This window comes from Synchiropus splendidus, chromosome 3 (genome assembly GCF_027744825.2).
Source record: "Synchiropus splendidus isolate RoL2022-P1 chromosome 3, RoL_Sspl_1.0, whole genome shotgun sequence".
Taxonomy (NCBI): Eukaryota; Metazoa; Chordata; class Actinopteri; order Syngnathiformes; family Callionymidae; genus Synchiropus; species Synchiropus splendidus.
Genome location: NC_071336.1, coordinates 3,698,565 through 3,720,790, shown reverse-complemented (window position 1 = coordinate 3,720,790; position 22,226 = coordinate 3,698,565). Strand labels below are relative to the sequence as shown.

The following is a 22,226-nucleotide window of genomic DNA, read 5'->3' as shown; positions in this document are numbered from 1 at the left end:
GGGAAAATCTCAGCTTTAACAGGACTGGCAGATATAGAGGGCTATGGTCACGCATACATTGGCCCTTTCAACCCTGCCCTCTGTCATGCTGCCTCTTTGTTGACCCAGCACTGGGAGGCGGGCCTTGCCTCCCCAGGATGCTTAGATAATGATTTGCCAAACCTGCCACCCCTTACGCCACCCAGCACCGTTTTGTTCACAATACTGAGATTCTTCCGCTGGGCTCATGTTGGTATTATAACAGGTACAGTCTATTATTATTGATTTGAAAAAGGTTGCGTGTTCATCTTTGTTTTCCGTGTCTCACCAGCACCAACTGATTTGTGGGTGGGCACTGGTCAGGAAGTGGCTGCAGCGCTCAGGGCCATGGGTTTACCAGTTGCCCCAGTGATTACAATTGACCCATGGAACAAAGATGGATCTCGAGAGGCACTCGACAAAATCAGAGAGACAGATAAACTCAAAGGTTTCAGCAGTAATTTATGGTGTCAGTAGCCAGACAGAATTTAACGGATAATACTGTTTTTCCGGTCTAACATTTTTTTTCTGCTATAGTGGTGGTCATGTGTATGAGCTCTGTCCTTATTGGTGGAGAACATCAGAGAGAGTTGCTCTTGACTGCACTAGACATTGGGATGATCTCAGAGGGTTATGTGTTTATCCCCTATGATGCCCTGCTGTACGCCATGCCATACCAGGTAACCCAAAAGGCAGAAATGGAAGCCTACATTTCATGTTTCAAACTTAACAGTTTTTTTCTTTTTTTTCGTTTTCCAGGATATTGTCTTCCCTCAACTGACCAACAGCACAAAACTTCGGCATGCTTACACCTCCGTGATGACAATCACCATGGCGTCTGATCAGAGTTTTTATGAAGCATTCCGACAGGCACAAGTGAATAGAGAAATCCGGTCAGCTGTAGCTGCAACACAGGTAAAGTAGGAGTATAACAAAAGATACTGTCCTTAAAAAAAACTGAACCATGGGTACAGTCAAGAATCCCCCACTGCGCAACCTGACCATAATGGGCATGAAGGAGCGATGAAATTACTCCCTCATGCAACAAGGCTCGACAACTCTGGAGGTGCTGCCTAGCGCTATCAAGAGAGAAGCCTTCCATGACTAGCACCGTGACCCATTAATGCTGGACCACTGTCCACTGAGTTCCTCCCAACACAGACCCACGAGGAACATCAGCTTAGACCGCGTCACCGCCATGGAATTAGCATGTAATGCTAACTGTCATTTGGAGTCCGGCCAACTGCACAATGGAAACCAGTAGAGCCTCCAGAGACAAGGATATCACACATGGTTATCATACGTGTCCATGTTGGCTCCAGCATATCCAGACAAAACCAAGACAAAAGTAGCAGACTGAATGAAAACACAGAAAGGCAGGTGCTGCTGAAGTAGCTGCCGCTCGTACAGGCATATGTTCTATTTCTGAATTCAGCATTTTTCAACCTGTTTTAAGCCACAGCACACTTGGTTCATTGAAAATATCCAGGGGCACACCATCAAAGGAACCTGAGTCAAAGCGCGCTTGTGCTCAGTCAAGAGTCCTGGAGAAAATCCCTTTTAATTTGTGAAAAAAATTGTAGCTACTGACTCGCAGATATTTTGGCATATTCACAGAAACAAAAAGCAGAAAATGTATTTGTTTCAAATGTCTCCAGACAGGGGTATATATCATGATTTAATTACTTAAAATAGCTATTTTATCACAATGTCTTTTGCATGATTTTATTGTAGTTTGGTAAATTTCCAAACAAATCCTTAACATTCTTTGCTTCAACTTGCTTAATAATAACAGTGAGTCTTTATATTTTCACATTTTGGAGTGCATATATTTTGTTATGCTTTAAATTCTGTGCTTTAAATGTATGATTTCTTCCCACCAATCAAATACAGTAAGTATACTCCATGTATTTTCGGAAAAAATAAATGACACTTGTTTTACACTGCCTTATGTTGCGATCTACAACTACAACTAGATCTAAATAAATAAATAAATGCTGTGCATCTGCTGACCTTTCAGGTGTCTCCAGTCTTTGGAACCATCTTCAACATGGTTTATTTTGTTGCCAAGGCAGTGGAGGAGCGACGGCAGGCAGGGGGTGGACGCTGGGTTACTGGCGATCAATTGGTGCACTCTGACGGAGGGTTTGAGTTCCAGGGATTCAATCAGGTTAAGCAATCATTTGATTTTTTTCATCACCAATATTTGCTCCATCTATCAATTTTCAATTTTCCGGTATTAACCTATTTAGCAGCACAAAGCAAGACATTAATTCATATTTTGCATTTCAGATTCATGAAAAAAACAATGAATAGACAATTTTAGTCAAAGAGAAATCCTGAAAGGGACACCACGAGCAGCAACTTCTCGGGACAGAACATTATGTGAAGGAAATTTTAAACATTCCATCATTCCATTCCAATATTCTGAAAGAGACCAGTCTTTGTACGCACAGTAAGGTCTGTAGTAAGACATGCTGATAAAGATGTTTACAGTTAGAACAGTATGTAAACCAACCGCTGCTTGAGTCATTCAATACATTGAAATGGCAGAAAGAGGGCTCAAGTATAGAAGTTTTATAATCAGAGGGGCGACTTATTTTCTAAGGGTGCACATGAAAAATGACTTCAAATGAATGTCATGAAATGCGAAATGACAGCTTTCGACATCAGAACCACTTGATGATCAAGTTTTGCTTGGAGAGTGCAGACGTACACTGTCAACAAGAACAGACTTATTTGGAGATTTTTTTTTTTTTAAATACATTTATCGCAGAAGCTGCTTCAGCCTGACTTGATCATTCAATTGCTAAACATGGCTGGACACATTTCCCAATTACCGTAGTGAGTGCTACTGGGTCCGAACTTCGCCAACCCACCCTTGCAGAACTTGGCACACAAAGCCACCAAAGAAAAACTAACAAACTCAATGGCAAAGTAGGCTCCTAGTGATTTCTACAGTAGAAAACGAGAGGATGACGTGTTTGAGATAGTGTCGTCTGACACATCTTTTCCGCTACATTTGAGAGCGAACAATTTATTTTGGAGAAGATGTTCAACATAGGTTTTATTCAATCATCAATAAAAATGTGGATATCAAATCTATTCTATTCATTTGATTAGTCATAGCACTATTGTACACAATTTGTAATGACCTTGGATTCAACATCTTAGTTTGAGGAACTTTAGGAGATATGAGCTTAAATTGCTATCAATTAGAGTCATTAATTACAAATAACTTTTTTAATTGCCTGGCAGCAATAGTTTAAACCATTATTTCCGTGTTTTTCACAGAAAATCATGAATTCCTTTGTACCACCCCCCTTTGTTGTTATTATTAATCATACCCGAGTTCACTTATGAAATGTTTGATGCATTTCTATATTAACTTCTAACTCTGAATTCTATTGCTGCTGTCATGGCTGGTACAGAGGGTATGGCCCAAAAACTAAATTGCTGCAGGTTCACAGATGACACGGAGAAGCGAGAATAAATGAGCAATTTATTAAAATACAATAATATAACACAAAGACGGACAGGAACGATAACAGAAGACGTCACAACCAAAACGCGGAGTGAGGGAACACGAATGTGGACGGGGAAAAACCTGGAAACAGAAAACAGGCGATTAATAACAAACCTGATGAAGGAGGACAATAAAAGACGCACTCGGAGTTAAGCTTGACGAGGCGGAATAAACGGAAAGCGCACGGTGGTGGATCGAAATCACACTCACGCGAGGAACAAGCTCTAATGTGGGAAAACAGAAAAGTGAGCCAAGCCAATTGTACTCACGCGCACCAAAACAGCGGAGAATAACAGAAACAAAGGAGCAAGAGAAACTAAGAAGGCGGCTGAGAAAAGTCGTCAGGCATGCACATAAACTTTTAGGTACAGGGCAACTAGAGAGCGATTAATCGAAGGCGGTTTACCTTGGGACGTAAATCAGCCGTCTGGCCCCGCATACTGAAGCTCTGTTGTTTATATCCAGAATTGTTGATGAGGCAAACAAGCTCCAGCTGCGTGGCCATTAAGCTGGGAAAAACACAGGAAATGGAAACGAAGCGGGGAACAACAAAATAAAAGCATGGGTACATGACAGCTGCATTCGGGTGTAGCTCTTTCCCTTGCAAATATTTCATCTTACATGATACAGAGATTTAAAAAGAGCAGAGTGAAAAACATTAATGTCTACCCCTTAATCCCTCTTTCCATAAATTAATGCATTATGAGGTCTTTTGAATGTACTATTACTGCATCATAGATGAGACCTTTATATAATGCATAACCACATTTTGAATAGATCTCAGATGCATAGCCACAGACAATTTTGTGAAAATCCTTAGAGGAAATTTAAATATGCTTCAAATGCATAAAAGTGTTTACTGTGATGTGTTGAGCAAATGGATTAAAAAAATAGATTGGAGCTCTAATAATTGTTGGATATTTCAATGTTAACAAAGATGTCTCCATCAGATTTTGTACGGTGGTAAAGGCGGAAGTGGCTTGCAGGCAAGCTATCTAGTGTTGGACTGTGATGGAGATCGCCTTCTTCCAACGCACTCAATCACCCCAACTCACACAGATAGGACACAAGGAGTAGTAAAGCCGCTGGGTCGCACCTTCATCTTTCCAGGAGGAAAACCGCCTTCATCAAGTTTCTGTTGGTTTGATCCAGACGAGGCCTGTACTGGCGGTGCGTTCACTGCCACACTGGAAGGGGGTGGGAGGAGGTCAAGAGAGTGTTCCATACACATGTATTTTCAATGTTTCTCACTGTTTTTTTCTGCAGGTGTGGACATGGTGACAATGCTCCTTTTTTCACTGATGTTATGTCTGCTGATCACTTCTTGTGTGGTCTGGTTTAGGTAACTCAAAAAACTTCTTCATGCACATACATATGAAAAAAAAAATAATAATGTTTTTTTGTTTTTTTTTGACAGGAAGTACAGGAGAGCAGCAAATATCAACAAAATTATCCTGACATTGGATGACATTGTTTTTATTGACACTCAAGTCAGCAGAAAGGTTGAGCACTCAAATTATATGAGCATGAATAAGATCAATACTCAGTAAATTAGAAAAAGACTGATTTGATTGCAATCACGAGGATGGATTTGTTATATTGGGATGAGTGATTTAATGTACTGTTGTAGGTGGACTTAGGATGTACGTGACAATGATCTCAAACATGTCAGATTACAGGTTGCTTTACAGGAGTTATTTTTGTGATGATGATAGTTCAGCCACATTTCTGTGAGTGTATTTTAATTTGAAACATAGTCCATAATTGCCTACACAAAGGAAATACTATGAGGCTATCACAGTTCAAATTGCAAAATTGCTAAAACTCGGTATTAGCTTTTGTAATTTAATTCTGCAACTCCTCTAAACCCCAGGATAGGGATGCCCTGATTAAAATATGTAGAAGATAGATAAGAAGAATTGAGAAGTATGGCATTAGTGTTCTGAGAGGAGATCATTGTTGATACCAGTTACTGTCTTGGAAATGTTTGTGTCAACTCCACTCAATGACAATTCGGTCATTTTTTTCAGAAACTGAATGATGAGTCAATCATGAGGAGCCTTCTGGAAATCAAAACTCCTTTTCGTTCAATTGCAAGAAGTTATATACTCACAACTCCTGAGAGCTCCAACATTGGAATTTTAGAGGTACCTTTACATCCGCCTCTCAAACCTCATTTTTGGTCTTTTTTTTTGGTTCATTTTTTTCATGTGCTAACCAGGGCGACTGGGTGTGGCTGAAGAAGATTCAGGTTGGAAAGACCATGTCTGCAGTCAATCAAAACACTCAGCATCTCTTCAACCATGTAAGTTGCATCACACAGAAAACTGTGAAAATTAATATTGCACACAATATCATTTTTCCATCTTGTTTTCAGCTGAGAGAAATGCGACATGAGAACCTAAACCTTTTACTGGGTCTGTTCCTGGACTCTGGGATCTTTGCCATTGTGCAAGAACACTGCCCTCGTGGTAGTCTGGCTGACCTGTTAGCTGACAGCAACATGAGACTGGATTGGATGTTTAAATCATCTTTATTGATGGACCTGATCAAGGTGCTGTTGACATCACAGAACACCCATGATTCACTTCACATGGTTGTCCGGCTCATGCACAAAGTGGATGTACTGGAAATATATATGATAATATATATATATATATATATATATATATATATATATATATATATATATATATATATATATATATATATATATATATATATATATATATATAATGAGTCACATACTTTTTCTTCCCGCAGGGCATGAAATATCTTCACCTACGTGGGTTAAGTCATGGCCGACTCAAGTCAACAAATTGCCTGGTTGATGGTCGATTTGTTCTGAAAATCACTGATTATGGACTTCCGATGATTCTTCACACTCAAAATATCAGCATTCCCGAGGATCCACAAGGTGCATCTAGTTTAACACACTACCTCACTTATCACTGAGCGCCCCACTGTTTTTTTAAACTGGTCTGCCACAAAATGCCCCATGCGTAGCGTTTCATGAAGCAGCCTTACTGCTGAATGAGAGAAGTGGGGGAGTGCTAAATCAAGGGCCAGGTCAAAAAGGGTGCTCTCCAGACCTCCTGTTGTGGTGGCCAGAGGAGGGCCAACAGATTCTTTACATTTGCTGAGTGGGCACGGTAGAGACTTCTAATGAGTTTCATGGAATTAAATTGGTGAACTTGTGTGTGTCATGTTACTGTGACAAGCCAGAACCTCAAAGTTAGCAAAGAGCAAAGCCCATGAGATGACGGAGCACATGCGACATGGAGTGGATATGAATCAATACTCCTTGACATTTTCCCAAGACACAGTTGTTGTTGTGTTATTATTTCCCCACCTAGAACTGCTGTGGACAGCGCCTGAGCTTCTGAAGAATCCACTCAGAGGAGGAACATTCTCTGGAGACATCTTCAGTTTTTCCATAATCATACAGGAAGTGATTTCACGTACACTTCCTTATGCCATGATGGATATGCCTGCTCATGGTGAGCTCCATTTATTACTTCTATCTTTCAGTTAGCGGTCCTTGATTGATTGTTGTGTAAATCCAAAACACGTTTGTTGTTTTTGCACCTCTTAGAGATAGTGGAGCGATTGAAGCATCCTCCTCCACTCTGCCGGCCTATTGTCTCTGTGGATGAGGCTCCAGCAGAATGTCTCAGTCTGATGAATGAATGTTGGAATGAAGACCCTCGCAAACGTCCTAGCTTTGATGATATTTTTAAACAGGTGAACAGTATCAAAAGGAAACCGTCTTAAGAATGTTCCAAACTTTGAGGGCATAAGTGACATTATTTCTCACTTTTTCTCTCAGTTTCGGGGGATAAACAGGGGTCAAAGGGCAAACATTATTGACTCCATGTTGCGCATGTTGGAGCAGTACAGTTCCAACTTGGAGGACCTAATTAGAGAACGAACTGATGAACTGGAGGTGGAAAGGAATAAAACAGAGAAGCTTATTGGACAACTTCTGCCAAAGTGAGTGTTTTTTGTTTAATTTTTTTAATGCCTGATAGCATCAATTGAACTGTTTCTGTGGTTTTACAGGTCAGTTGCTCAGTCACTAAAGAAAGGCAAGCCAGTCAGACCGGAACATTACTCGGATTGCACGCTGTACTTCAGTGACATTGTTGGGTTTACCACCATCTCTGCACTCAGTGAACCCATCGAGGTACATGGTGTTCTCAATTCATCTGCGGTCTTATCTGTCACAGCAATTAATACAGCCTTGTCTTGTATATGCAGGTGGTGGATCTACTCAATGACCTATACACCATGTTTGATGCCATTATTGCATCTCACGATGTCTACAAGGTATATATATATTGGAATAAGACACTGTTTAAAGCAGGGTGTCCAAACTGTGCCACACAGAGACCTTTCACAGTTCCAGTTGTCGAACACAATTTAAAACCGATTAGCGGGTTCAGACGGACAACAACTGGTTTGGTGCCATAAAAAGTTGTTTCGCGGCTGGAACCAAGACAAGTTTGTTCGGATTTTCGCAAATGGTGACATCATTGGTGGGTGTGTCGTATTATATTTTCACGAAATGACCTGGAGGTAGATGAAATATATACTTTCTTTGCTCTGGTATGAGGCAACTACATGAATATTACATTATATCACCAATACACACACTTGTTACATCCAAGATGCGTCTGACATACTTGTATACTAAGCATCATAATCATGCTTGATTATTGAATTATAACGAATAACGACTTGTTATTTAGCTTGACATTTTGATCTTGAATCTTTTTTAATCTTTTTCACCAATACACTGCGTTCCAAATTATTATGCAAATTATGTTTTTGTTTGATTTTCCAAAATACTTGATGCAAATAACGATCAACGTAATTTTCAAGTCATTAGCTGTCAAAATGTATTTCAAATGTTATTGAACAAAACTCCTAATGAAAACAGTATTTAAAAAATAAATAAAAAACTTAAAACGCACTATTCCAAATTATTATGCATAACATAGTTTCAAGACATTTTCTAGTTTTTAAAGAAGTGAAAATAGTAATTTGTTGAATTTACAGCAATATAAGGTCATGTTTACTAAAATAAAAAGCTATTACAATCCAAAACATCTTAACAGGTCAAGTTACATGTTAACATAGGACCCCTTGTTTGATAGCAGCTTCACAATTCTTGTATCCATAGAACTTGTGAGTTTATGGACAGTTTCTGCTTGAATGTCTTTGCAGGATGTCAGAACAGCCTCCCAGAGTTGCTGTTTGGATGTGGACTGCCTCCCACCCTCATAGATCTTTTGCTTGAGGATGCTCCAGAGATTCTCAATAGGATTGAGGTCAGGGGAGGATGGGGGCCACACCATGAGGTTCTCCCCTTTTATGCCCATAGCAGCCAATGAAGCAGAGGTATTCCTTGCAGCATGAGATGGTGCATTGTCATGCATGAAGATAATTTTGTTTCGGAAAACACGATTTTTCCGTTTGTACCATGGAAGAAAGTGATCAGTCAGAAACTCAGCATACTTTGCAGAAGTCATTTTCACACCTTCAGGGACCCTAAAGGGCCCGACCAGATCTTTCCCTAGGATTCCAGCCCGAAACATGACTCCGCCACCTCCTTGCTGACGTCGCAGCCTTGTTGGGACATGGTGGCCATGCACCAACCATCCACTACTCCATCCATCTGGACCATCCAGGGTTGCATGGCACTCATCAGTGAACAAGACTGTTTGAAAATCGGTCTTCATGTATCTCTGGGCCCACTGCAGCCGTTTCTGCTTGTGAGCGTTGTTTAGGGGTGGTCGAATAGAAGGTTTATGCATAACTGCAACCCTCTGGAGGATCCTCAAGCAAAAGATCTATGAGGGTGGGAGGCAGTTCACATCCAAACAGCAACTCTGGGAGGCTGTTCTGACATCCTGCAAAGACATTCAAGCAGAAACTGTCCATAAACTCACAAGTTCAAAGAATTGTGAAGCTGCTATCAAACAAGGGGTCCTATGTTAACCTGTAACTTGACCTGTTAAGATGTTTTGGATTGTAATAGCTTTTTATTTTAGTAAACATGACCTTATATTGCTGTAAATTCAACAAATTACTATTTTCAGTTCTTTACAAACTAGAAGATGTCTTGAAACTATGTTGTGCATAATAATTTGGAACAATGCGTTTTAAGTTTTTTATTTATTTTTTAAATACTGTTTTCATTAGGAGTTTTGTTCAATAACATTTGAAATAAATTTCGACAGCTAATGACTTGAAAATTCTGTTGATCGTTAATTGCATCAAGTATTTTGGAAAATCAAACAAAAACATAATTTGCATAATTTGGAACGCAGTGTAATCTGTTGCTTGTCGGTCTGGTGCTGTTTGCTTCAGATGACACTTCATTGGTTAAACAGTGTGTGCTTGTTCAGTTGGAACAAAAACCTCTACCACTTCGACCTTCTGAGGACCTGTTTGGACACCACTGGTTTAGAGTTTCCCAATACCCTGGATATGGTTATCTAAACTTGTTATCTTAACTTACCTCAGTCCTTCACTGTGTATCCACAGGTTGAAACCATTGGGGATGCCTACATGGTGGCATCAGGGGTTCCCAACAGGAATGGTAACAGACATGCAGCAGAAGTGTCTAACATGTCTCTGGATATTTTGCACTCCATTGGAGCATTTAAGATCAAGCATATGCCGGAAATCAAAGTCAAGATCCGCATTGGACTACACTCAGGTTAGTCTAGCGCATTGACACACACATACAAAGAGCCAGTGAAAAAAATTCCAATGCACTCCAATAAGGGAGGCAGAACTGGTAGCTGAACCGGTGTGAAGCCGAAACGTTGAATTACCTGAAGTGTTCAAAATACCTTCAGGAAGAGAAAAAAAGTTACAAAATAATTCAGATTGGGGAAAAAACATGCATTGCGTTCTCTATTTGCTTTCATATTTCTTCCTTTATTGTACTGTGTACAATGTCTCTTGGTCGACCAGGTTTATTGGGAGTGAGTCAATTAACAGGTTTAACATTTCTTCTTGACCTTAACTCGGATGCATTTTTACTTGTGTCCTCCTGCTCTTTCACCTCAAGACTTTTCATGCTCCGCCTGTGAGACTATTTCCCTGTTGTGTTCCACTTACTTGATTATCTTCTTCTTTTTCATCTTCAGACTCATTTACTAAGCGAAGCTCCTCAGCCACTTCTGTTGCTGTTGTTGAGTTCAAAGTTACTTTCATTAGCCCGGCAGCCATACCTCCTTGATCCCACCCTCTAAGGGACATGCTGACTGACATAATACTCTAAATCAGAGGAGGAACTCCTATCTTCAAGTCTCTCTTACTTCTTTGACAGTTTCTAGCTTAGGTGAAGCATCTGGAGGACAGATCTTCAAGTCTTCAAGTGATTTAAGTGTCCAAGATGGCGCAGATGAAGGATGGCAATATCATGTGTGTTATTTTGCTTGTTTTTATGCTTATGCCAGTGCTTTGACACCCGAGTTGAGATGATGAATATCAGGTTGATCACTCTGTCTGACTTATTACCTGTATTTTTGGTGTCAATTTTGGAGTTAGTCCACTTTTTGTCTGGACAGAAAATACTGACGAGGAGAGGGAACATGCTGGTTCAATTGCCCACCTTCACCAAAGAGGATCACACACACTCCCGGGGTATTCCTCTCCAACTTCTGCTCGCTTAGCAATAAGATGGGTGAATTGGTGCTGATGTTGAGAAGGAACAGGGACTTCTCCTCCTCTTGTTTTGTGTGTTTCACAGAGAGATGGTTGATTGAACTCATCCCTTGCATTGTAGCGCTTCTTCTGGAGGGTTTCTGGGTTTCGGAGCACACGACCAAAATTAAAAGCGGAGGAATACGTGTCTAAATCAATGATCACTGGTGTATGGACATATTGGTGATTTTTCAACACTGCTCCCCTTCTCTGGGGTGTTTTATAATGAACTGTAAGCCATTTTACTCCCAGAGTGAGTTCGCTTCATTCATTCTGGCTGCCAAGTACGTTCCACCAATGGCAGACGTTCATGAGACTCATGACGTGCTAAATGACCGAATGCTACATGTGGAGCGAACTTTTCCCCTATTGTTGTGCTTGGTGACGTCAATAAGGTACAAGCAGGTACAGAGCGTTTTGGATCACTGTTACACATCGCTGAACAATGCTTATAAGACTTGATGGTTCATCTTGTTCCCACATACAGAGATTGCAGCTTGCAAAGCCTATTGTGAGGAGCATGAAGTGAAGCAGTACAGCAGCTGTAGACTTGTATGGAGGCTACACACTGCGAAGGCTGGATGGGCTACTGTGAAGAGTGCATTGTTCCAATGCACACCAAGATGTGTTATGCAAATAACAAACCTTGGTTCACAGTAATACTCAGCCAGATTTGACGGAAGAAAGAGGCAGTTTCCAAGAGTGGGGACAGGAACTGCTACATAGAACAAAAGTATCAGTTTTTCAGAAGGAGCTGAAGAAAGCTATGGTCATATATTCAGATAAAGTGGGCAGTAGTTCTCAGCCAATGACTCGGCTGCAGTGTGGAGAGGGTTCAAGGTTGTCACAAACTAAACTCTGAAGCATTCATCTCAGGTTGATCACTAAAATATGCAGTTTGACAGGCAAACAAGCTTCATGACACCAAGATTGAGCTTTGCCTCATCAGAAGAATGAAATTCCAGTCATTCTGTTGACATTGGCATCCTCAAATGTGTTGTTTTTGCACCGCACAGCCTCAATGGCAGAAAAGTGGTCAAGCAAAGATAAGTGCATTTGTGCACTTTTATTTCAATAAAACATCTGTATTGTCATTGATCAAAGGTGTCAAACATCGTGAAAATTTGTTTTTATCACCACTCTCGATCCTGGACCCTATTTTCAAAACGTATTCTTATAGATTTGTTTGCCAATAATTTTCTTAACCTGATGCTGAGAGATAAAGAATAACCAACAAGAACAATATAGAAGGTTATCAACAAGGTTTGACAACATGCCAGTTTGCGTAATATGCTGTGTTTATGCCAAAGGTGTTTAGCTAAAGTTGCCAGTCTTCAGGTGTACGCAAATGCAGTGTTCATTTGATATTGTGGTCGTTGCTAACATGACACCCTGTGGAACCTTAATATTGTAGTAAGCGGTGGTCTGAAATAACACAATCAAATTGCAGAACACAGTGAACACAGAGAATGCATAAAACACAACATCCACTTGAATTAAGGTACCCTAACGTCTGAAACGTCACCACCAAAATGCATCATGGTTAGTCCACATCACTGCTGGATACAGCAGTCAACCTCTCAGTCACTACATAGTCCCCACCTGAAGGGTCAGATGTCCTTGGCGAACCCATTATCCAACACAAAATCTTTTAGATGTCCAGGCCGTCATCGTTGGCGGTTTGGTTGCCTCAGACCGACACTGATAACAGCAGATGGTGAGTCAGGGCCCAGGGTTACTGCTGTTTCTGCTTTGTCTTTCTGCATTTTAAGGAACTGACAGATGCTGTTTATTAAGAGCAACCGAACTCCTGCACACAGTGAACGCAGAGAAGGCATAAAACACAACACCCACTTGAATTAATTCCACATCACTGCTGGATACAGCAGTCAACCTCTCAGTCACTACAGTATTTCAACTAGGCTTTGAGTGTAATTTCATGCAGTTGTACAGATGGTGCTTTAATGTTTTCTCAATTCCTTAGAATGAAATACTTTATACATTTTGAGTGAAATATATTAGGTGGACTTATGTGGACTTTGTATTGTTTTTACAAAAGAGAAAAGCAATATAAATTAAGAAAGTTGAATTTCAATGCCTGTTCAATTGTAGAGTTAAAACGACAATACCTGAAACCTGGATGAGTTTAAGCAAAGCAAGAAATGTATTGAAAAACAATTGTACAAGGGCTCTGTGTGGACAGAATCCAGCGAGGCTCTGGCTTCTCAGAACTACTGTCATAGTTGGCGGCTGATGGACCCAAGTGCAGGAAGTGTTGGTCGGCGAAGGCACTGGAGACGAGGTTAACTTACAAAGATTTATTTGCTGGAAGGAACAAATAAATACAGACAGACAAATAACTAGAAACTAAGGACGCCGGGAACCAAAACGCGGACCGGGAACAACACACAGGGAACGGGGTGAATCTGGAAAACAAGAGAGGCAGATTAGAATCAACGCCCTACTAGATAAATGGGAGAACAGAAAACACACACCCAGAGTTAAGCTCAACGTGGTGGTGGCACTAAACTGAAAGCGCTCGGTGGCGGCGGCTAATCACACACACGAGGGGTAAACTGACGAATCTATACAACAAAAAGTGAGGCCTAAATAACAAGCTCACAACGCGGTCTGAATTGGAAGATGGGAGGAAAGACAAAAGCGGAGCTGTGTTGCCAGTGACGCTGGAGACAAAGCAGGAACAGGAAACCTGGGGTAACAAAATAAAAGCACAAGAGAAATACAAAGAGACAAAGGTGCAGACATGACAACTACAACACAATTATAAAGACAAACTAACTAAAGCAAATTCCTTTGATAGTTTCTTGAACTTGGACACATTTCATCTTTGAGCCCATGTCAGGCACCCATCATGTACTCCCTAGTTCCTAGACCTACTGCCCTGCAGATGGTTCTCATATATATATACAAAATATATTTTTCCCATAACACCAATGTGATTTTTAATAGTTTTGTAGTTTTGTTGATACCATATTTCTTGCCCCTAATAAACATGAAGTGCAAATGTGATAAAGTCATTGTTTGATTTTTGATCAGGTTGCAGTTTCAATTGTTGACAAAGCTAGTCTTGAAAGTAAAGTGTAAGTAATACTAGATATACGAAATAAGGGTTGGTTTGAGGACAAATTACTTTAGCGAAATCAGATGTCATCTTAAGACAGACCGAAAGGGCATATATCGAGAAAATATAAAGATGCCTTTCCTCAGCACAGGAACATTTGATGTAAAACAAACAAAAACTTGAATTTGAATTAGCTGCAAGTCAACTCCATTTACTCCCCATAAGCAAATAATCTTATTCTTAATGTGGGAGTGCTGATATACCTCAATCCTCAGGGCCTGTTGTCGCTGGAGTGGTGGGTCTCACCATGCCTCGCTACTGTCTATTTGGGGACACCGTGACGACAGCATCGCACATGGAAGCTTCTGGTCTCCGTGAGTAAGATAAGTGTTTGTTGTTGCTGTGCTATTGAATTTACTCTGTCCATCTTTGTAGCCTACAGAATTCACATCAGTCTAAGTACAGTGAAGGTTCTGACTAGTCTCAAGCTGGGATACCACATAGAAACAAGAAAAGCACAGGTAAGATTTCCCAATACACGTCCAGGATATCTAGGAGGAGGATCTAGAATAAATTGTATCCAGTTCAATTTCAATGATGATTTCTTCTTCTGCCATATATATTTGTACAGTAGTTTGCCCTGAATTTGGCTCTTAATTTGTTGCAGATTTATTTTTCTACAGTTTATCCCATATTTCTGTTTGACTCATATTGTTGTCTTCATGACAATTATAGGTGAAAGGCACCGTGGACACATACTGGTTGATGGGACGTGAAGGCTTCAATAAACCATTACCTGTTCCTCCAGATTTGACAGGAGGGTAATAACACATACTTACACACGTAAATGGATGTGACATGGTCGATTCATTATATATATGTATTTGTGTGTGTTTGCTTTACAGAGCTAGTAACCATGGCATCAGCCTGGATGAAATTCCAGTTGAAAGAAGGCAGAAGTTTTTGGACAGACAGAAAAGGACAAAGAAATAGCAGAATCTTATAATTATACACGTGATACACATTGGCTACCTCAAGGACATATCTGTCAGTTGTCAGATTACTTTTAGTTACATAAACATGAACACAATGCACCCAACTATTTTTAGACAGTCCATCCACATAAAAACAGTCACTTTGTGTGCCTCTTGGGTCTTTGATAGATAAGAAGTCAAACCACTCTGTGCATCTTAATATACTCTAGATGGAGAACAAAGCAAGCTTCATAAGGGCATTTGTGCCATGGTGGTCGCAGTCTTTTTAGAACAAGAAGTTAAAAAGCAAACAACAGCTCATAACGAGCTGTTATCATTTATTTGACTAACTTTCAGTGTTGCCAGTCACATGACCTTGGATAATTGTTGTTGGTGTTTGCCTGACAGAAGCAATGTTACACTTGCTGAAGAGAATAATGAGTATCATAGTTGAAAATGAAGAAATAAATACGGAAATAATCTGTAGTGGATAGATGGCCTACTTGTTGCAAGCTGTCTTAACCAATTGACAATGTTGACGTTATCTTGTTTCAAATTACAAAAAGAATTTATGGCCTGTTTTTGAGTGAAGGGCCAGGATGCTATACCATCCCCTCTGACAATACACCCATCTGTTTGCCAATAAATGTTTTCCTGTTGCAACATACCATTTTCGTTATTTATTACATACCCACAGAACTATATGGAAACATTTTGTGAACAATGTGATTTCAACATGACCTGTCACTCATTCAATAGATGTGTCCCTGAGATTGGACAATGAAGTTCCTCCAACATTACACAAATAAAAATACAACAGGGATGACTCTTATTACATTTTCAATCCATACACCAAGATTGATTTATTTAATTCTTCAAAGCAGTGAGATGACTGAAATTTCAGATGAAGCAAAAGCTATATCTGCATGTCTCGGTCCAACAATAAGTTACTGGCTAAATGAGCCATTAAACACAGAAAATTGTGTTGACTGCAACATTGCATGGTACTCGGTGTAAGCATGAAGGGAACTGTAAACCAGTTTTGTGTGGACAGTGTTTATTATGGCGTGTCCTCTTTGCGCTTAATTTTGTTTGTACAGTATGAACAAGTAAGGCTGTATATGTGTGCGTCTGAACTTATGACAGTTCTGCAGCGCCAGTGCGGTGTGTCTCACAATCCCCCCGTCACTGCATCACAGTCGAGTGATGAACGGTACTGTTGGCTATGGACTGTTGTCGGATGACTCTGGGAGGTGGATGGATCATTCTCCCAACTACAATGGTGAGCAATTGTGGAGGAGTGATAATGTTGTCTTCATCATTAGACTCTGATCAATATACCGGGGTAATATTAATAAAGGCAGAGACCGCTTGCTACCGGGTGTAACATCAGTGAGCTGATCACTCTATACACTTTAGCTACATGTTTTCCAAGTTGCAACGGCCCCGCAATACGTTTATTTCATCACTTTTGACTTGCTTGGGTTGAACATGTTTACTATCCAGTGCTCTCAGTCAAAGTGACTTTTGAAGGAGATCAATGATGAAACAAAATACATGGCAGAACTCACCATATGACACCCAACTTCCTGGATGCACGCTACTGCAGAGGACTACACGCATTAATCACAAAACATATGGAACTTACAATTACAAAAACAATTGCAACCAGTGCAAGTCAAGTCATATTAGTCTAACAAACATGACAGCAATGTCAATCGATAAAATATTTACAGATCTGACAGGCAAACAGATCAGAAGTGGACTAATGTCTTCAGATATACCTAAGTGACCACCTACCAGCATTCAGGAGCTACACCTAACAGAAAAACAAACAACAAAAAAGTAAATGAGACCTATGACACTATTATTGACAAATATTAAGAAGTATATGATAAACATTGCCCAATAGTCTGGTATAAAAACAAATATCACAAGAAGCCATGGGTCACGAGAGGCTTACAGAATGCATGTAAGAAGAAAAATAACTTATACAGTGTAGAGATCTTGATTAAAAAAATGAAGACGCAGAAAAGTAATGTGAAAAAATAAAAGAATAAACTAAAGGACACAATGTACACGACAATACTACAGTAATACTACAGTCTTCCAAATAGTGTCAATAACAGAGCAACTAACATCAAAGAAAAGCAGGGCATTGTGGAGGAATTCAGCACATTTTTCGTGAACATTGGACCTACACTGGCAAAGCAAGTTAAATAAAGGACAAGTGGAAAGGTTGAGTGGGAGATGTGAGAGCTTCAGATCCATGTACATGAGCAGAGCAGTAAATAAGGATGTTTTTGATGTGGTAGTTTTGAGAACAAGACATCTGATTAAGACTGAATCCTGTTTCGCGGTCTTCAGACTCAGTTACATACACGGCTGCAGTGTGATGGACAGCTGGAGGCCGTGGATATAACGTCGGCTCTTTGCGGACACGTACATGAAGACCCCGAAACAGGATTCAGTCTTGAAAAAGCGGTGTGATGCAACTTGTTGATAAACACTTGAGAAAACTGACCAATGCTTTTACACTTCGTAACACATCCAGGGAAGCTTGAAGTGTTTTATTCAGAGTAAAACAAAAATACATGAGCACACTATTGATGTACACAACTGAAATTACTAGTAATGAACAACTTGGTCTGTTTTCATGAAATTTCATCAGAAGCGAATCAGTGTTCAACTCAATCTCCTCTAAAACATTGTAAATGCCTTACAGAACAAATTGTAGGACCATTACATAGCATGGCTTCATTCTCGTTACATTACTTACAATTGAGCCAGTGTTTCTTCAAACTTACATTTTTCAGAGATTGACAAGGAGCAAGGAGAAGAAAAGTTCTGATCATTTCTGCCCCTCAATACCACTTTTCCTGAATTTTCTGATTCATGATTTTGTCATAAAAGACCAGAAAAGAAAATCCCTTATTTACACTCTGGGATGACGAACAGCAGATCTCTCCAGAAGTCACATGTGATATAACCTCAGATGTTTTCTTGGACCGAAGATCTCAATTTTTCTCAATTCACCCACTGCTTCTTCTCTTGAGAACTCTGGGAAGCTTCCTCTTGAATTACAAAGACCAGTGTAACTCCTGACCTTCTCCGTACCTTGCTATGAACATCCACAGTGTAAACACCACAGGTCAATGTTCATGTTCTTCAGTCATGTCCTGAGGTAGTCTTGGAAGACCTGTCCCTCTCCATACAAAGTTTGCATCAGTTATGGAAAGGTGCTTCAACTAGACCATGTATAAATAAACACACATACTGTACATACATATATGTTAGTCTTTCTATCTTAGTGAGGTCCGTCAATGGCATAACGCTTTCCCCAGCCACCAATCCTTTACTTAACCGTCCAAAAAAAATGATTAGCCATAATCTTGCTAAAATCGTATTATAATTACCTAGTTCTTTAAAAGTTATTACCCTTCAAGATGAGGATTGAAGAAGTGAGGACCGGCCTGGACAAACAAAAAACAAAACAAACAAAAAAAAAATAACTCATAACTTGCTGTCATTGAGAGCACATCATGTCCCGGGTGTGGATGTGGAAGATGTGGAAGTGGACAAGAATGTCCAGTAGTCATGTAAATTTCATTCTCCATGTAAAGGGTGTTTGAAAATTCCATTAGCCATGTGTCAGAGCGAGGTGGAACTTCTTTATTCCAGTACTGTCTTTTTTGCAAGAACCATGCCATATGAAATTGCCATTCTTTCACAATTATTTAAATCTTCCATTTCTTGTGAGCTACCTAAAACGGCTGTTCCAGGATTAGGAGATAAATCTCGACACAAAACCTCAGAGTAAATCTGAAATATTTCTTCCCAGTACTTAGTCAGTTTAGGGTAGAAAAATAACATGACCCAACTTGAAAAGCTTTGTGCGCATCAAGTGCAAAGATGGCTGACTTTGAATCTTTGCTCCATTTATGATTAACAATATTTAATAGTCTGCGTACATAAAAAAATGAAAATCTCCTGGGGATAAAAGCTGTCTGGTCAGGGTGTATTATAGTAGATATGTGTTCATTTAACCTAGTAGCCAAAATCTTTTAAAAGCGAAATTCGTTGATATGATGAAGGATCAGTTTCAACTTTGTCTTTTAAAAGTAACAAGGATTTATTGGCATCATATAAAGAACGTGGTAATCTTTTGTTTTTAATTGATTCATTAAACATTCTGAACAACAATGGTTCCATATTCTTGATCAATTTCGACTAACCTCAGAATCAGAATTCAGAATCAGAATAGAATTTATTGCCATGGTCAGCGGGGGTCCCACCAACTAGGAAAGTGCTTTAAAATAAAATAAAATAAAATAACTAAGGCTGATGACAAATGTAATGGTCTGATGGCTGAGGGGAAGAAGCTGTTCCTGTGGCGGGAGGGCAGAGGGAAGAGGAACAAACAGTCCATGACCAGGATGAGAAGGGTCGTCTCTGATCTGACTTGCACGTCTCTGGGTCCTGGAGACAGGTCATGAAGAGGTGGCGGGCTGCACCTTGTCAGCCGAACACACGATGCGTGATGACCAGACAGTAAATAACACTCAACAACAGAAGAACAGTAAATAAAACAATAAATCACTACGCACAACCATTCAACATGCGCCCCAACATGCATCCCAACATGCACTCCCCCATGCATCCCCACAATCAAAACAAACCTTGAACTTCAAACCTTGAACCGGTTCACTCAAATGTTTCTTTAGCAAGCTGAAAAGCTCCAGGTATTTAACACAACCCAATCCATTAAGATTGCTGGAGTCAACGAAGTACATGTGCCTTTCTTTTGGCTTCATGAAGTGCATGAAAATATGCAACAATCCAGAGAACTTCACAATAGCCACAGTGCAAGTTATTCAGTTAATGTACACACAACATCCAGTGTCCTGGCTTTCAAGGGAAGACAATGCAGTCCTTTCTAGCAATGTCATCCTGAAGACAAATTTCAGAGCAAATGTGATATATATATATATATACACATATATAATTAGTTTAAATATGTATTGGTAAATTTGATCAATAACACAGATTATGTAACTTCATGCGGTCACAGGAAATGACAAGCATGATTGGGAGGCAGCCAAGTTACAACGACAAATGCACTGGCAGCCCAAATGTCCAGCCCCTAAGAAAACAAAATTAGAAGTTAAAAGGCATGCACTTGCACTGTTTGCGAGCGTTTGTGAGTGGTTGTTGTTGCTGTTGTTTAACATAGACTTATACATTCCTCAGCCACCAAAGCAATCACACCAAGACAACAGTTTGCCACGTGTTTATTTGAAAAGGGAAGAAACATATTAGATGCATCAGTTGGTCTCAGTTCATTTATTTGTCAATGTCATTGTAGATTGACAGGTAACTTACTGTTGCCTCCAACTCCTCATTGAGACCCAAGGTCCAAAGGTCTTCTCTCCTCAAAATAATGTTGTCAATTTCTTGTGGGAAGGTTAATTTGGTACCCCCATGTATATACTGTATATAGTATCCAACCTGTAGAAAAGGATATCTCAGATGATGGAGAGGAATGTGAAGGGCTTTACAGTTTGCCTTCAAGTGATTTGTAAGATACAACCACAGAGGCTGATGACTTCAACAATGAAAAGGATTCTAATATGTGTGAAGTTATAGAACTGTTACTACTGAAGTTATTGGTAATTTAGTTTGCGGAGTTATAAGAACTGCAATGTAATAGTATAAGGCAGACAGACAGACGACGTGGTGGATTGTTATCGTCCACAATAACAACTGCTGCAAACACATGGCATGGAGAGGAGATGAGTGCTACGCGCCATGCTAACTATAGCAGCGTCTGAAGGAACTCCTGAACTCTGACTCCTGCATTTACCTTGCATTTAACTTGCCTGAATGTTATGCATTGTGCTATATTAGTGAATGGCGAGTGTGGGACGAACATTAATTTGGTACCCCATATACCAATATATGGTATATATTGGTATATGGGAGATATATATATATATATATATATATATATATATATATATATATATATATATATATATATATATATATATATATATATATATATAACATGGCATTTACAGTAAATAGGACTGGGTGCAGGTATGTAATTTGACCACTAGGTGGGGATGCACGGATACTGTCGCTCTTTCAGGCGCTAATCATTCTGTGATTAAACTTGGTGATGAGCGGCTGAACATAAGAACAGACAGAATTTGTCGTTCGTCTTTGTGCAGGTGACCTTTATTCACAAATAACGCCTCAGTGAACCCCTGAGGGCGTAACATTCTGCCCCATGCTCGTTCTGTCCCTTGGGCACCAATTTTCATTAAAGCTTAAAATCAAGTAGAAAATAAAGGTGGGATCATTCTAAAAGGAATTATGTGCCATTACAAACTTACAATTGATAAAAATGTCCCATTGCATTCCATGACAAGTTGTTGTTGGCTTAGGTCACAGTCCCAGCATTCCCGTGTAGCCGACAGGTGTTTTATACGACAAACCATTTCCTTTTCCACATCCAAACATACGAATCAAGTTAATAAAGTGAATGAAGGACTATTATTTGCAGGACACACACACACACACACACACACACTTATTGGTGGTTGACAACGTAATTGCTGGTATCAGAATAATCAGAATCAGAATAAAATTTATTGCCATGGTCAGTGGGGAGCCCACTAACTAGGAAAGTGTTTTGAATAACGTGCAGTCAAAAGTAAATAAATAATAAAATAAAATAAAATAAAATAAAATAAAATAACAACAAGGCTGTTCACGAATTCAACAGTCTGACGGCCGAGGGGAAGAAGCTGTTCCTGTGACGCAAGGTTCTGGTCTGAATGGACCGTAGCCTCCTGCCAGAGGGAAGAGGAACAAACAGTCCATGTCCAGGGTGAGAAGG

General features: G+C 39.8%; 2 protein-coding genes across 2 annotated transcripts in view; both read left to right on the top strand.

The window, feature by feature from the left end:
• Window positions 1-15,976, top strand: part of LOC128756156 (retinal guanylyl cyclase 2-like) — a 46,889-nt gene extending 30,913 nt beyond the window's left edge. The window contains exons 6-27 of the mRNA XM_053860428.1: window positions 14-244; window positions 311-466; window positions 556-698; window positions 778-933; window positions 2,039-2,188; window positions 4,495-4,714; window positions 4,811-4,886; window positions 4,962-5,046; window positions 5,575-5,691; window positions 5,766-5,849; window positions 5,922-6,098; window positions 6,308-6,461; window positions 6,901-7,044; window positions 7,140-7,288; window positions 7,374-7,537; window positions 7,607-7,730; window positions 7,805-7,873; window positions 10,097-10,271; window positions 14,624-14,722; window positions 14,784-14,869; window positions 15,084-15,169; window positions 15,254-15,976. Coding sequence (XP_053716403.1) covers window positions 14-244; window positions 311-466; window positions 556-698; window positions 778-933; window positions 2,039-2,188; window positions 4,495-4,714; window positions 4,811-4,886; window positions 4,962-5,046; window positions 5,575-5,691; window positions 5,766-5,849; window positions 5,922-6,098; window positions 6,308-6,461; window positions 6,901-7,044; window positions 7,140-7,288; window positions 7,374-7,537; window positions 7,607-7,730; window positions 7,805-7,873; window positions 10,097-10,271; window positions 14,624-14,722; window positions 14,784-14,869; window positions 15,084-15,169; window positions 15,254-15,341 — 2,933 coding nt within the window. The 3' untranslated portion in view covers window positions 15,342-15,976. The remainder of the gene's footprint in view (window positions 1-13; window positions 245-310; window positions 467-555; window positions 699-777; window positions 934-2,038; window positions 2,189-4,494; window positions 4,715-4,810; window positions 4,887-4,961; window positions 5,047-5,574; window positions 5,692-5,765; window positions 5,850-5,921; window positions 6,099-6,307; window positions 6,462-6,900; window positions 7,045-7,139; window positions 7,289-7,373; window positions 7,538-7,606; window positions 7,731-7,804; window positions 7,874-10,096; window positions 10,272-14,623; window positions 14,723-14,783; window positions 14,870-15,083; window positions 15,170-15,253) is intronic.
• Window positions 1-22,226, top strand: part of sepsecs (Sep (O-phosphoserine) tRNA:Sec (selenocysteine) tRNA synthase) — a 219,394-nt gene that overhangs the window by 77,212 nt on the left and 119,956 nt on the right. The window lies entirely within an intron of this gene.